This window comes from Rhinichthys klamathensis, unplaced genomic scaffold, assembly GCF_029890125.1.
Source record: "Rhinichthys klamathensis goyatoka isolate OS25496 unplaced genomic scaffold, OSU_Roscu_1.1 h1tg000010l_1, whole genome shotgun sequence".
Taxonomy (NCBI): domain Eukaryota; kingdom Metazoa; phylum Chordata; class Actinopteri; order Cypriniformes; family Leuciscidae; genus Rhinichthys; species Rhinichthys klamathensis.
The window spans coordinates 1,169,659-1,184,612 of NW_026606563.1; the positions used below are offsets into that span (position 1 = coordinate 1,169,659).

Sequence of the window (14,954 nt, forward strand, 5' to 3'; positions counted from 1 at the left end):
ACAGCCAGATGATCAAAGAGAAAATGTGATCTGGTGGTGTTGGTTGTATCTGAACATAAAATTTTTTTGACCTGAATCACTGAACTCATTTAGAGCCTAATCTCTGAGTTAGATTTACTTTATTGATTATAGCAGCACTGGCTTTGTATAATCATAATAATTGTAGCATTTCCAATGTTTCTTAAGTTGTTCTGAAAATATAATCGTTCATTTAGGCACACACAGACATCAAGAATCAGCGTACGAATCTCAGCAATGGTGACAAACAGCATATTCAGATAAACAGATCAACTCTGACCATTAGAAAACAAGTGACTAAAAAGTCACATAAAAACAGCAGAAATAAAATAGTAAGAATATATAAAATGAATAAGAAAATTAACCTCATTATTTATTCATGCAGCAATGCATGATGGGAGCCATGAATGAGTTTGGATTGGTAGCACCCAGAATGCACTGCGATATGCTTTATAATTGTCATCATTGTTGAGATTCACAGGCTGATTCTTGATGTCTATGTGTCTAAATAAAAAAAATATCTAACTTTTGGTTTCAGACCAACTTTAAGAAATCCATTGATTACATTGAAAATACTAAAAAATATTATGTTATGCAAGGACAGTACTGTTCTAATCAATAAAGTACACCTAACTCAGAGATTAGGCTCTAAATTAGTTTCCTCGAAATATTGAAGCAATAATTTAAAACGCAGTGCAGCTACACAGCAAACACAGCAGAGCGTCTAGCTCGCTCATTGGCTGTGCTGCATGCGTCCTCCGCATGATTCAGACAAACAATGAGCGTCAGAAACGAGTGAGTCCACGCCGCCGCTCCCGCGTGACTCACTTTCTCCAGGGAAAGTATTTTCTCCGTTGATATTCAACACCTTCAAAGAGAGCTCGCTCATCCCTCACAGTTCCTTCTTAGCTCAGGTATCTGTGGTGCTTTAACTGCAGCAAGGGCCCGTTATAAGCATGCACCCCCTGCAGACTAACGCTGCTTTATCAGGGAACCGATAAACACAAACAAACAGAGCGAACTATAGCTGCAGTCAATGGGCCCTCTGTAATGCGCACCGCTGCAGACAAACGCTGTTCTCACAGCAGCTCAAACAGAGCGAGAAATAAATGTTTCCCCTACAGCCCCCTGCTCATGGATGGCTGGAAATGTTCTCAAACCAGTTACCAAGCCCGTTACAAAGCACGCGCCACTGATACCGCATATTATCACTGCAGTCAGCGCGCCCGCTCCGAAGCATGCGCCACGACAGATAGTCACTGCTTCAACGGCAGCTCTGATAGAGCGAGACATGAGTGTTCACAAACCAGTCCAGGCCCGTCATAAGACACGCTCCTCTGAAAATAAGGACAAAAAGAGTGTTTCAAACACACAACACCAGGATAATCGGTCCCCATTCATTAGGCGACCCCTCCCCAGTTAACACTCTATCTCTCCGTCAGGTTTGTCAAAACAACCCAAAAGAGAACATGTGCACAAAACACAACACAGGGGTATTAGGTCCCCCTATGCTAGGCGACCCAGCCCCAATATATGTTCAAACCCTAGCCATGAGGGCCCAGGCCTGGCAGGCCATCCCCGATGTATCAACTGGGTTATGGACATTATAAAGTGAGGCTACTCGTTCCAATTCGCTCGCAGACCCACACGTTCTCAGACGGTCGTCGAGACCTCAGTGAGAAGCAGCGTGGCTCAAGTGACAATGCGGCGGCCATGAGACCGAGAAGCCTCTGAAACTTCCTGAGGGGCACTCGCCCAGCAATAACGCCCAGCCACAGGCCATTCTTGAGATTCGCCTTCGAAGGGCGAGCTTATCAATACACAGTCCTACCATTCGGTCTGTCCCTGGCACCCCGTACATTTACGAAGTGCATGGACGCAGCGCTTTCTCCCCTGAGGTAACGAGGAGTGCGCGCGCTGAATTATCTCGACGATTGGCTCGTTATGTCTCAGTCGAGGACCGAATTATTGACACACAGATCCATGATACTCAGCCATTATATACTCAGGACGCAATTATGGGTGTGGCCTCCAGGTGGAAAGTATTTTTCACAGACGCCTCCAACCAAGGTTGGGGAGCGCTGCACGAGGGCAAGCCTGTCTCCGGCTTCTGGCTGAGCCAGGAAAAGAGCTTACATATCAACTGCCTGGAAATGAGAGCAGTTTGGTCAGCCCTGAATGCATTTCTGCCAGACCTCAGGGGACACTACATCTTGATCCGCATGAACAACATGTCGGTGGTATCCTTTATAAATCGCCAGGGTGGCCTCAGATCAGGCAGCCTGTATTTCATGGCTAGAAAGCTCCTCCTTTGGTCGCATGCCAACCTGCGCTCCCTGAGAGCTGCGCATTTCCCAGGAGTCCAAAATGTGGGCGCGGACATGCTGTCTCGAGACAACACTCCCCCAGGCGAGTGGTCTCTCAACTCACAGACGGTTAGTCTAATATGTGTTCGGCAGGGCAGAGGTCGACCTCTTCGCCTCAAGGAACAACGCTCACTGTGCAACGTTCTTTTCAAAGAACAGGGACGCGCTGGCCCACCCATGGCCCAGACGTCCGCTGTATGCATTCCCGCTGGTCTCTATGATCCCTCAGGTCATCAGACGGATTAAGGAGAGCGGAGGCTCAGTCCTCCTAGTAGCCCCCCTCTGGAAAACCCAAGCGTGGTTTCCAGAGCTGGCACGGATGGACACTGTTCCCTGGCCAGTGCCAAGGACCTCCTCACACAGGCGAACGGGACAATCTGGCACCCTCACACAGACTTATGGGCCCTCCATGTATGGCCCCTGAATGGGTATCCGGGGACCTCCCAGAAAAAGGCTTAAATACCATCACTGAGGCTAGAGCACCGTCTACAGGACACCTCTATGCTCTGAAGTGGTCAGTATTCGCTGGCTGGTGCTCTTCTTACAAGAGCTTTTGGATGCGGGTCGCTCCTCATCCACACTCAAAGTGTATGTGGCAGCCATGGCAGCTCACCATGCTCCTGTGGCTGGTCAGTCGCTGGGGATAAATGACCTTAACGTTCGTTTTCTCAAAGGAGCCAGGAGGTTGAACCCCTAAGGCCTCCCATTATACCGGCGTGGGACCTTTCCATGGTCCTTGGGGCCCTGAAGGGGCCCCCGTTCGAACCACTACATTTGGTTGATCTCAAACCACTTTCGCTGAAGACTGCTCCGCTGCTGCCTTTGGCATCAGTCAAGCGAGTGGAGGATTTGTAGGCGCTCTCTGTGAGCCCCTCCTGCCTGGAATTTGGGATAAATGGCTCCAGAGTCATTCTCAAGCCAATGCACGGTTATGTACCTAAGGTGCTCTCAACCCCGTTCAGAGCTCAGGTTATTACATTATTTGCACTTCCACCCTCGGAGAATGATGGGAGGCTAATCTACTTTGTCCCGTTAGGGCTCTAAAAATATACTTAGAGCGTTTTGCGCCGTTTAGGCAATCAGAACATTTCTTTGTTTATTTCGGCGGCCGCACCAAAGGGTTCCATTCAGATGGATAGTGGACGCCATCTCGCTGGCATACGCCTCTGTGGGCCAGGTTGTCCCATAGGCGCTAAAGCCCATTCCACGAGAAGCATGGCTTCTTCGTGGGCTTGGTCCAGTGGTGTGGCAATTCAAGACATTTGTGCAGCGGCCGGCTGGTCCTCGCCGTCCACATTGTCAGATTTTATAATCTGGAGGTACCTTTTCTGCAGGCCAGGGTCCTCTCATGATATTTAACCCAACGGTGTCTGGTTTTTATCTGACTAGCATGTTAATGTCCATAAGCCCAAGTAGTCCTAGGACGGATATGAGCCCCAGTTTTTATTCATGAAACCCTAATCTGTCTGGTTAGTGTCACTTACTGGGAGACTGATTATGGCTTGTTCTGTTGAGCCTCGGGGTGTTCCTAGGCTCCAGTTATTCAGCCAGTTGCTAATGTGTTGCGTTTTACATTGCGTCCCCACTGCGTATTAGCTACACAATACGAAGTTACCGTTCTCGAAAGGGAACGTACTCGGTTACTAATCTAACCTCGGTTCCCTGAGAGTAAGGGAACGAGTATTGCGTAGTCTGCCGCACTATTGCAATCTGTCAGGATGTGTCGCTTCAGTCGATTTAAACCTGATATATTGGCCGAAATGAGCGATCTTTATAGGCTTAGGCCATGCCCATTTAGGCGCGCTCAGACGTACTCAGCGCCAAGTCAGTTGATTGGGTCGCGCGTCTGAGGCACTCAGCCATTGGATGTGCAGTTGCCGCAGCACAGCCAATGAACAAGCTAGATGCTCTGCTGTGTTCGCTGTGCAGCTGCACTGCGTTTTAAATTATTGTTTTAATATTTCGAGGAAAAGGAGTTTCCCCACTGCGTTTTAGCTACGCAACTCGTTCCCTTACTCTCAGGGAACCGAGGTTACGTTAGTAACCGAGTACATTTATGCTCGTCTCTTTTTCTGTTCTCTTCTTTCCTTTAGTGATTCTGGCTTATTAAGGCTGAGATGACTCCATATTTAATAAACACAGATTTTGTGGCTCAGATAAGGTCCAGTTCTGGTTTATTTCTTTGCACTTGGCTGACATGTGGCATTGCTATGGCCTGCTTGTGGCCCAGATCTGGCAAACAGGAGTGAGCCACCCAAGGGCCGTCATTCCACGCTGCGTGTGGGCCAGATCATCTTTCCACATGTGCCAGATGTGGGCCGGATCTGGGACGTCACAATGTTGTTATGTGGGTTATTTTTAATAAATCACCTGCAATTGGATCCTGCTCTCTCTTGTCTTGAATCTAATATCCTTGAATCTAATATCCTGGTGTTGTCTTGCACCTGTTACAATTTTACACATCTATAAGGCCACCCAGAGTGTGTTTTTGTATATGTGTGGTTTCAGTCATTCCTACATTTTGTCGTAATTTTAAAATACATTTTAGTATAAAAGTTCTTGATGAATCATGATTTTGTTTAAGGCCGGGACACACCAAGCCGATGGTCAGCCGTTGGGCCATCGGCGAGCATCTGTCGGACTAGTTTTTGCGGTGTGTTCCACACGTTGGCTCTCGTTGGGCTCACTTTGGTGGCAGTTTGCCCTATTCATCATTATGAACCGGCATCGGGGGCCGTTGGTGAGAGTGTGAACTCTGATTGGATGTTCAGTTTAGCGAAAGAGTCAGTGCACAAGAATGAAAGCGAGAGTGATGAAAGAGAACAACTAATCTAATGTTATGTTATCCAACTTGAGCTTTCCAAACGTGAACATTTTCATAACAACACTAGCTTGCTTAGAATGAAGAAAGTTATCAACATAACTGATATTCAAAATGGTAAGCAAGCGCTGCTTTGTTTACGTTTTGTACATCTGCGTACATCTCAGAAAATAGACTATTGATTCCTGCTGATATAGACAGTTAATTCCTACATGCAGGCGCAGAGTGCACATGCTAGTTTGCAGTCGGCTGTAGTCTGTGCTTTGTGTTTAAGCGCAGCTTTTTGGTCCAGAGACGCCTTATCGCTATTAGAGGAATAACTGCTAAAAGTTCGACAAAGTAACCGCACATTTTGTTAGTCTTTCTGAATGAGGTTTAAAGTCCAGATGGGAAGGTACTTACAATCCGGAGGGATCTGAATGTATCCACGTGTTTGTAGCACACTGAGTAAGAAGAGCAGCAGATGAAGATGTGTCCTGTTTCGCCCTCTTCCTGCCGGCTGACGCTGTGCGGGAGGCATCGTGCATCAAACCAGCAGCCAATGCATGAAAACACACTTGGGTCCCGACACTCTCCACCAGAGCAACACACAGACTGAGAGAAGGCTGGAGATGAGGGTCACGTCTGACTCTGCACACTTCTTCTGTTCTGAGATGACAGATGGATGAAGGGAGGACTGTAGACACAAACACAAGGAGGAGCAGAGGGATGAGACAGAAAATCAACCCTAACCCATCAGTTACAGAATGGACAATAGAGGAATAAAAACAGCAAATAAAAAGAACAAAAAGAACCGATTACAGAACAAAAACACACATGAACAGCAGAAGGGGCAGTTGTGGCCTAATGGTTAGAGAGTCAGACTTTTAGGCTAAACCGAAGGTCGTGGGTTCGAGTCTCAGTACCTGCAGGAAATGTAGGTGGGGGGAGTGAATGAACAGCACTCTTCCACCCTCAATACCCACAACTGAGGTGCCCTCGAGCAAGGCACTAACCACCAATCGCTCCCCGGAGCAAGCAAAAAATGGCTGCCCACTGCTCCGAGTGTGTGTTCAGTACTCACTGCTGTGTGTGTGCACTTGGAGTGAAATGCCGAGAACAGATTTTGAGTATAGGACAGCATACTTGGCTACACACATCACTTTAAAGGAATTATTGATAACACTTTATTTCGATGGTGCACTTTAGACATTCTACTAACCCGAACTCTAATCGAACAGCCTACTAATACTCTAATGAGAGTTAGTTTACATGTAGTTGCAAAATTATTTATAGCTAGTAGAATGTCTAAAGTGGACCATCAACATAATGTGTAACTGAATTATTACTGAATATGGGTCTGAATATCTCTCAGACACACACATACACACACACAGTATAATCAGCTTTGTGTTTCAAGTGACAAAGATCCTACAGGATGTAAAAACATGCTCATCTACAATCAGATACTCAACCCACGGCTTCTAACATCAGCATTAATGCACCTGTGCTTGATTGCTCTAAAAGAAATGGACAGACTGGACCATGTAGCAATAAGATTTGCAAGTGTTTTTTTCTAATCTGTATATGTATATATATATATATATATTAGGGCTTTGACTCCGAACTTCGTTATTCTAATATAATTCGAATATTTAAAAAAAGAATGATATTCGAACGAATATTAGGCAGCCTTTAATATTGTAACCTGTTATGGACATTATTTTTTGTAAATATTTTTGCTTGTAAACGTTTTATTTTTTTCAATTTAGGGTCCGAGGCTTTTTCACGCCAGGTGAATTTGTGAATCGCGAACAATTTGAAAAGCAACGTGTGGCGCTACTTTGGGTTCCCAAAGAAACAGGGAAAAATCACGAGTAAGGATAAAGTGATGTGTAAAATATGTAGAACCAAACTCACATACCACGCGACAACCAGCAACATGAGAGCCAACCTGTCAACACTACATCCCGGCAAGCTGGAAGAGTAGGAGGTTGAGGGATCAGGGGTGAGGCAGGCCAGAATCGACTCCATGCTATCTCCTTCACAAGGCCTCCCCTATGCCCTTCAAAATAGAGCGACAGATTTGCTGACACGGTTCGTTTGCAAAAATATAATGCCCAGTATGGTGAAATATGGGAGCGGGATTCAAGCTTTCGTCCACGAGCTAGAGCCAAGATTCAAAATCCCCTGCTACAGGACCATGAATGGTAAAATAACGAAGCTGTACGACACAACCAAAGATGGCATAAGGGAAACGCTGCGTGGAGAAAAACTTGCACTGACCACTGATGGGTGGAGTTGTTTGGCTACTGAGTCCTATGTTACGGTCACAGCCCATTTCATCGACGAGGACTGGGAGATGAGAAATGTCGTCCTGGACACGTTTGAGCTTCAAACCGCTCACACAGCAGCGAATGTTTCCACATGCATCGACAGTATTCTACGAGAGTACCACGCGTGGAGCGGGAGTCTGTGCTTGCCATCACAACAGACAATGCGACCAACTATGTCAATGCTGTAGAGAGGTACTTGGGGATCACGGATATACCGTGCATGGCTCACACAATTAACCTGGCAGCAAAAAGGGGCTTGGAGAGCGTCCCGTTGCAACAACAGTCAGTCGCCTGAAGGCTGCCGCTCAGCATTTCAAGCACTCGCCTACAGACAGCTACCTCCTGGAGTCCAAGCAGAAGCTCCTTGGTCTCAAACCAGTCCAGCTCATCTCCGACTGCCCCACCCGCTGGAACGTACCTAAGATATGAACTGTCGGGCAGCTGATCAACAAGCCCCTGTTGCAGGGTTGATAATGGAGAAGAAACTCAGCCGTCTGGAGTGGACCCTGATGGAGAAGGTCAGTACGTTGGCTAATTATGCTGGGTCTAATAACATTATGTCCCTAATGTTAACATTACTGTTTGCAAACATAGTAACACGTATAAGCGTAGTTAACGTTAGCTAAGACAAGTTTGTGTTTTGTGTAACGTCAAGTGGCACATAGCCTAACTGCGCTTACTAGCTAGCAGTATAGCGATATGATGAAGTTTAACATGGGATGCCAAAGAAAGAGCCAAGAGAGACTCCGGGCTGGTGCGGTTCCTTCGGTGCAGACAGCTCCTTCATCGGGTCACCTGGTCCGTCGTCAGCGTGTGGTTCTGCCACCGGTGGGAAACATGACGGTCATGGATCTGTCAGAGATCTCTTATTGTACATCTGTTTTACAAAATGTGCCTTGTCTTAATTTAATTCATGAACATATCCTACATAAACTTGTAATGTAATGCATTTATGTGTTTGTTATTAGTCTGCAGCCGAAACGTATTATTATTATAAAAATAATATATTATGTTCTATAATTCATTTTCAATCTGTACAAAACCACTTTAATGTTTGTGTTGGCTGTTTCCATATTAAGTTTTTATACAGTAAGACAGTTGTGATTGTGATTACTTTTGTATTCATTGTCAGCAAAATGGGTCCATTCAAAGCCTTTATAAAGTCCCTCTTCCTCTGGAAACGGTCTCCTAATGGCTGACAAACACAACACATGCAGGTAAGGGTCTAAATACTAACCCTGGCCTGATACATGATAATAATCTGTACAATATTGTGATCTGAGCATAGTGTTATACATAGGCTATCGTCGGCTAACGTGGATATATATATAAGCTAACACTGATCTCTCACCAAGACACCTGCCCTGTTTTCACACCGCGACTCAAGAGAGGTGATTTGTGTTGAAGCTCCGTCTAAAAAGTTTGATATAAGTTTTGTTTATTTTAATAAAACATGTAATTTTGTTCTTTAATGCACTTTAATCTTATTCAAACTTGTATGAAGTTTGTGTGAAGCATGTATTTTTGAAGAGAGTTCATTAAGCATTAATTGTGCAAGCTCAGTGGCTAAAATGATGCCTTTCACTGAGAGGCTGATGTTATAAGCGAGAGAAGGCCACAGACTCAAGCTTGTTTTGATTCAGTTGTCTTTTTATTCATGCAGGTATGTTCTCAATCATGCGTCTGTTAATATTGTTTTGAATATATGTAAAATGCTTTATTTATTTATTTATTTTGGATGAAATGTGTTGGAACACCATTTCATTTCATTTTATTTGAGGATAACCCCTTGAGATGGAACATCTCGTTTTCGAGGGGGTCCTCAAGATATCACCAAAAACTTAGACGCTCATACATACTAAAGCTCTTCCTCACAACCAACCACCCCAACCTGTCCGACCTCTGTCCAAAGCGTATTCACATAAACAATATAGTATGATATTAAGGTAATATTAAAAAATATATAATATTACAGGAGAGAACCATATTTGACGAAGCCACCAAACCAAGCAAATATATAACCTACATATATACATACGAATACAAAAATACATACCTAAACACATAAATACGCACAGGTCAAACACCAGGGAAACATTTACATTGATCACAGAATTGCAAGTAAGTTAAAAGGGCTGACTTAAAGAGTGAAAAGAAAGAGATGGACCTTAAGGAACAAGGTAAGCTGTTCCAATCAGAAGGGGCTTTGAATTTGAAAGCACGTCTTCCGATTTCTTTAGATATATTTGGGACAGCAAACTATTGATTTTGATATGTGAAACATGAAAACTGCAAAATGTGTTGCAGTTTGCGGTAAGCGCGACTGAAGAGAGGCTGATGTTACAATAGCAAGAGAAGGCCACAGATTCAAGCTTGTTTTGATTCAGTTGTCTTTTTATTCATGCAGAATAAAATCTGGCTTGAGTAATTTCTGTAGCCCGGTCTTGTTCATCTACCAACACAACGCAGAGCTAAACGAAGACCGGTCACATTTGCGGATATAAAAGTCTTTGTGGAGCACTGTGAGACTTTATGCGAGGGTTTTAGGTTGAATGAATTGCTACTACCTGAATGAGTCATTAACTGGCTGTATTGGAAGGCTTCTGGGCGGAATAGATCGTTTCCCTTTGTGTGCTGTTCTCTTCAACCAATCTTCGGAACGATAGCGCGTTTGCAGCCTGAGGTGACACATTTAAATTTAGTGGTTTCAGGTAGATTGGTACTTGAGGTGGGTAACGGTGGCGAATAGCTATTTGTTTGTCACTATTATGGTGGATTTCTTTGTGTTTGCTATTTTTGTTTTTTTATTATTTCTTCTTTTCTGAATGTTTTTTGATGTGTTTTAATGAATGTTTCTTTTGTAATGTAAGCCTGGGGCGACGCTTTAAAGTGATGTTGGGGTGCTGGTGACTGGTAATGGCCAGTGAGCGTCCTCCATTATTGTTTGATTAACTAATTCCTTCTGGCAGCATGTGATGAGCGTTCATTATTATTATTTAGAAAGTGTGTATGTGTGTTTGCTTGTTTCCCACATTGTTTTCTTTTCCCTTCAGAATTGGGGTGCCAGCATTAGCCAGAGTCCTATGTGTGTGTGTGTGTGTGTGTGTGTGTGTGTGTGTATGGTGGTCCGGCTGTCAGTCTGCAGTGTTCACAACGGGTGCAGTGGTGTGAGGTAACACGCGTGGTTGCTGTGTTTACTGGATAGACAAGATAGACATTTAACATTCTATACACACTGGATAGTGTGTGTATAGAATGTTATATGGTTGATGTATTTCTTTTAATGTTTGTATATTAAAGTGTTGTAGAGTGTGCTTTTGTGGATTGACCTGTAGGGGGCAATCTAATGCTGTTCGACTTTGGCTTAAGAGTAGAAAAGAAGAACCTGTGAGGTATACATGGATTCCACCTGGGCTGTTATCAAGTGTACTGCTGGCTTTTGATGTTCCCTGAGTAAATTAACTTTCTTGAATGGATTTGTCTTCTGCAAGTTATTACATTTTGGCGACGAGGATGACAGCAAGAAAAGAAAATGTTTTTGAAGGTGAGGAAGTTTAATACATACAAGTTGGAGCTTTGGAAAAGAAGATGGCCAACATGGTAGGAACAGTCAGTAAAGCAAGAAGAAAGTCAAAGCAGACCTGGTTACAGATGTGGACAAGGAGGCAATACCCAGATTTTTCAAAGCCAGACCTGTTCCCTATGCAAGGAAGACGAACGTAGAAGCTGATCATCATAGAACCTGTTAAACACTCTGAATGGGCTGCACCTGTAGTGCCGCTTTTAAAGTCGGATAATACTGTACGACTATGTGGTGATTACAAGTTAACAGTAAATCGAGTTTCAAAGTTGGAACAGTATCCCAACCCTCGAATAGACGATTTGTTTGCAACATTGTCAGGTGGGCAAAAGTTTACCATACTGGATATGAGCCATGCTTACCACCAGATTGCATTATATGCGGAGTCCAAGAAATATGTCACAGTGAATATCCACAAGGGGCTGTTTACTTACTGTGTTTTACCCTTTGGAGTTGCTTCTAGTCCTGCCATCTTCCAGAGCAGTTCTCAAACTGGGGTTTCAAGAGGTTACGAGTTGGTTTGAAAAATTTCTGTATTTTCTGATTACAAAAAATATTTTTCAATACTAAAAAATTAAGATTACAACTAAATATTTTTCTGATTTCTAAAGACAGAAGTGATTAGAAGGTTTTAAAAAAAAGTTTAATAATATTTCGTGACTCGTCTAAGTTATGACGTCACCCTGCGGCGACTGATCGCTAGTTATCAATACTGCACGTGGAACCTGCAACTGCAAGAATGGATAAATATGTCATTCGCAAGGTTAAAAATGTTGAGGAAATTGTGGACAGTCTGCCTGAATCATCTGAACCGTGTGCCTCTACTAAACACAAGAGCAAGACCCCTTCTGACCAATGTATGAAACGTCGGAAATATCAAGAGGAATTCATGAAGTATGGATTCACTTGCTCTACTGTCATCAACGTGGACCATCCTCAGTGTGTAATTTGTTCAGAAGTGCCTGCCCATGAAAGTATGAAGCCTGGAAAAATGCAGAGACATTTGGAGACAAGACACCCTGCTTGTGTTGAAAACCCTATAGACTTTTTTCGCAGAAAAGAGAAGGAATTACATTTTCAAAGACGCACACTTGCACAACAAACCAGAGGTGGGAGTAAGTCACACATGTGCAAGTCACAAGCAAGTCTCAAGTCTTAACCTTCGAGTCTCAAGCAAGTCCAAGTCAATTTTTTATAAAAGCAAGCAAGTCAAGTCAAGTCACTGCCTTATGTCAAGCAAGTCAAGTCAAGTCGTAGCTTGGGTCACAAGTCACTGGCAAGTCATACAAACGTTTGATGATTTCACTGAATTTATATATTAAAATAAGTTAAAACTACATAAGTTGTGGACTATGGTTTTATTTGCAACATGTTTTTTTAAGTTTTAAGTGGTTACTACAATAAAAATCTAAAAAATAAAAAATAAATAAAATTTCAAACTACATAGGCATAGCCTAAAATGTAAATGTAACTGAAATTAGGCCAACATTAAAGCATGAAAAAATAAATATGCCTCAAACATTGCAGAAGACCATTAAAAGGTATTAAACAATTCACAATTCAAGTATAATGGTTCCTATGCCACCAAATGGCATTCTTCAAACTGGCATCCGCTTTATATAAGTTATAACAGCCGTTGGCATTTAGCCTATTATGAAGTTAAAACCGCCAATAGGTGGCGCCAAATCACCGTCTTAATGTACGAGTCATAGAAGCAGTCAACTCAACTGATTTGTTCAAAATGACAGATTCGTTCTGGAACTAAGCAACTAGGTCACTGAATCACAAATACGCATAACTCTTTCTGTGGCTTGTTTGGAACTATTGTCATTGGAGAAATAGAGCAAAAACAGAAAATATTTAGAATATTATGTCTAAAATGTCACATCACAATATTCACTCTTTGTTTACTGAACTTATATATAATTATGAAAATAACTCATACTAGGGCCATTTTTCCACCACATTTTGAATTTTGGGTGCATATTAATTCTGCTGGCATTTTTTGCCACCAACCCTCTGATAACATTAAGAGAAACATAAACGACAAAACTAACAGTTTTCTATATTGTTTTTCGTCATTGGAAAGAACAACATTTTTGGCTTTAAAGCATGATTTAAAAAGAAATGTGGCAAATGTTATACAAAACATATACCATCATTAATTATCATTTGAATATTGACAACATTAAGCTACATTTGAAAACATAATTGTGTATAAAGAGGCATGCTGTTTTGACCAATATTATTCTCTCTAGATTTAAAGATAGTCAAATTAACTAACAAACAGGTTAAACAAGCCATAGCTTACTTTTAGACGTGGTGAATGAAGTTCGACTGTTCGAGGTTGTGATGGTCGTCCGATATCCCTTGCCAGTTATTGTGCGTACAACAAATCTTCTTGCATGAATATGGTCATTTTCTAGTGTTTATATCCAAAAAGATACGATGCAGGGAGATGTTTTTGTATTTAGCGCGCTGACCGCGATGTAGGCTTTTTCTGGGCTTGTGCAGCGTCACGCAATCGCGCAGAATCTGATGACGTCAATGGTTCCGTTGCTTTCATTTTGTTTATCAATGGATGTTGCGATGATTTATATAAAAATGTATATCAAGTCATTCTCGAGTCATACAGTTCAAGTCAAGTCAAGTCTCAAGTCATTGGATCTCAAGTCAAAGTCAAGTCGAGTCATTTTCTTAATTTAGTCAAGCAAGTCTCAAGTCCTTAAATTTGCGACTCGAGTCTGACTCGAGTCAAGTCATGTGACTCGAGTCCCCCATCTCTGCAACAAACCCAAATTACTGCTAATGCTCTGAAGGCATCTTGAGGTGGCATACCTGATAGCACAGTCCAAAAATCCACTCACGATCAGGGAAACCTTGATAAAGCCCGCAGCTGTGGCTATGTGTCGGGCCATGCATGGCGAGAAAATTGCAAGTGAGCTTATGACTGTCCCATTGTCTGTCGAATGACACGATAGCTCACCGTATTCATGATATTTCAAAAGACATTAAGAGTCAATTGATTAATAGGTTAAATGGAAAGAAATATGCATTACAGGTCGACGAATCTACATATGTGTCTAATTCTTCTCAGTTGCTGGCATTCATCAGATACACATTTGATGGAAAACTGCATGAGGAAATGCTCTTCTGCTCAGTGTTGGAGGGGACTTGCAGTGACATTTTCAACAAGCTGGACACCAGACTAAAAGAGATGCGACTTTCATGGGATAACTGTGCTGGTGTATGTACTGATGGTGCAGGTGCAATGGTAGGTAAAAACAAGGGACTCAAGACTAGCAAAGCACTTCACAGTGAGCTTAACAGTGTTCTCAAAGGTGCAATCAAAATTGTAAATCACATAAAATCACGTCCAGTAACCAGTAGACTGCTAGCCACCCTTTGCAATGAGATGGGCTCGCAGCACGAAGCGCTGCTGTTTCATACCGAAGTCTGGGGGTTATCTCGCGGGAAGACACTCGGCCGGCTTTACGAACTGCGTGAGGAAGTGCACTCGTTGTTGAAAGAATCTAAATCTGAATTTGCGCACCACCTGACAGATCCAGATTGTTTATCAAAACTTGCTTATTTGGCCTGTATATTCGAAAGGCTTAACATACTTAATCTTTCATTACAAGGTCCAAACACAAACATCTTGACAATGAATGAGAAAATTGATGCAAAAAGCTGGAAAGATGGGCAGAGCGAGTTGAACAAGGTAATGTGTAGATGTTTCCTGAGCTGGATGAACATCTGGAGGAGAATGGACTGAGTCTCGGCAACCTGAAAACACACATCACTGGTCATCTCCACTGCCTTTTGGAACAATTCCATAAGTATTTTCCAAAAGA

General features: G+C 42.9%; 1 protein-coding gene across 2 annotated transcripts in view; it reads right to left on the minus strand.

Annotated features, from left to right (window-relative positions):
* l1camb (L1 cell adhesion molecule, paralog b) overlaps positions 1 to 14,954 on the minus strand; it is a 95,925-nt gene that overhangs the window by 60,903 nt on the left and 20,068 nt on the right. For both annotated transcript variants that reach the window (XM_056261332.1, XM_056261323.1), the window contains exon 2: positions 5,608 to 5,881. In XM_056261332.1, coding sequence (XP_056117307.1) covers positions 5,608 to 5,725 — 118 coding nt within the window. In that variant the 5' untranslated portion in view covers positions 5,726 to 5,881. The remainder of the gene's footprint in view (positions 1 to 5,607; positions 5,882 to 14,954) is intronic.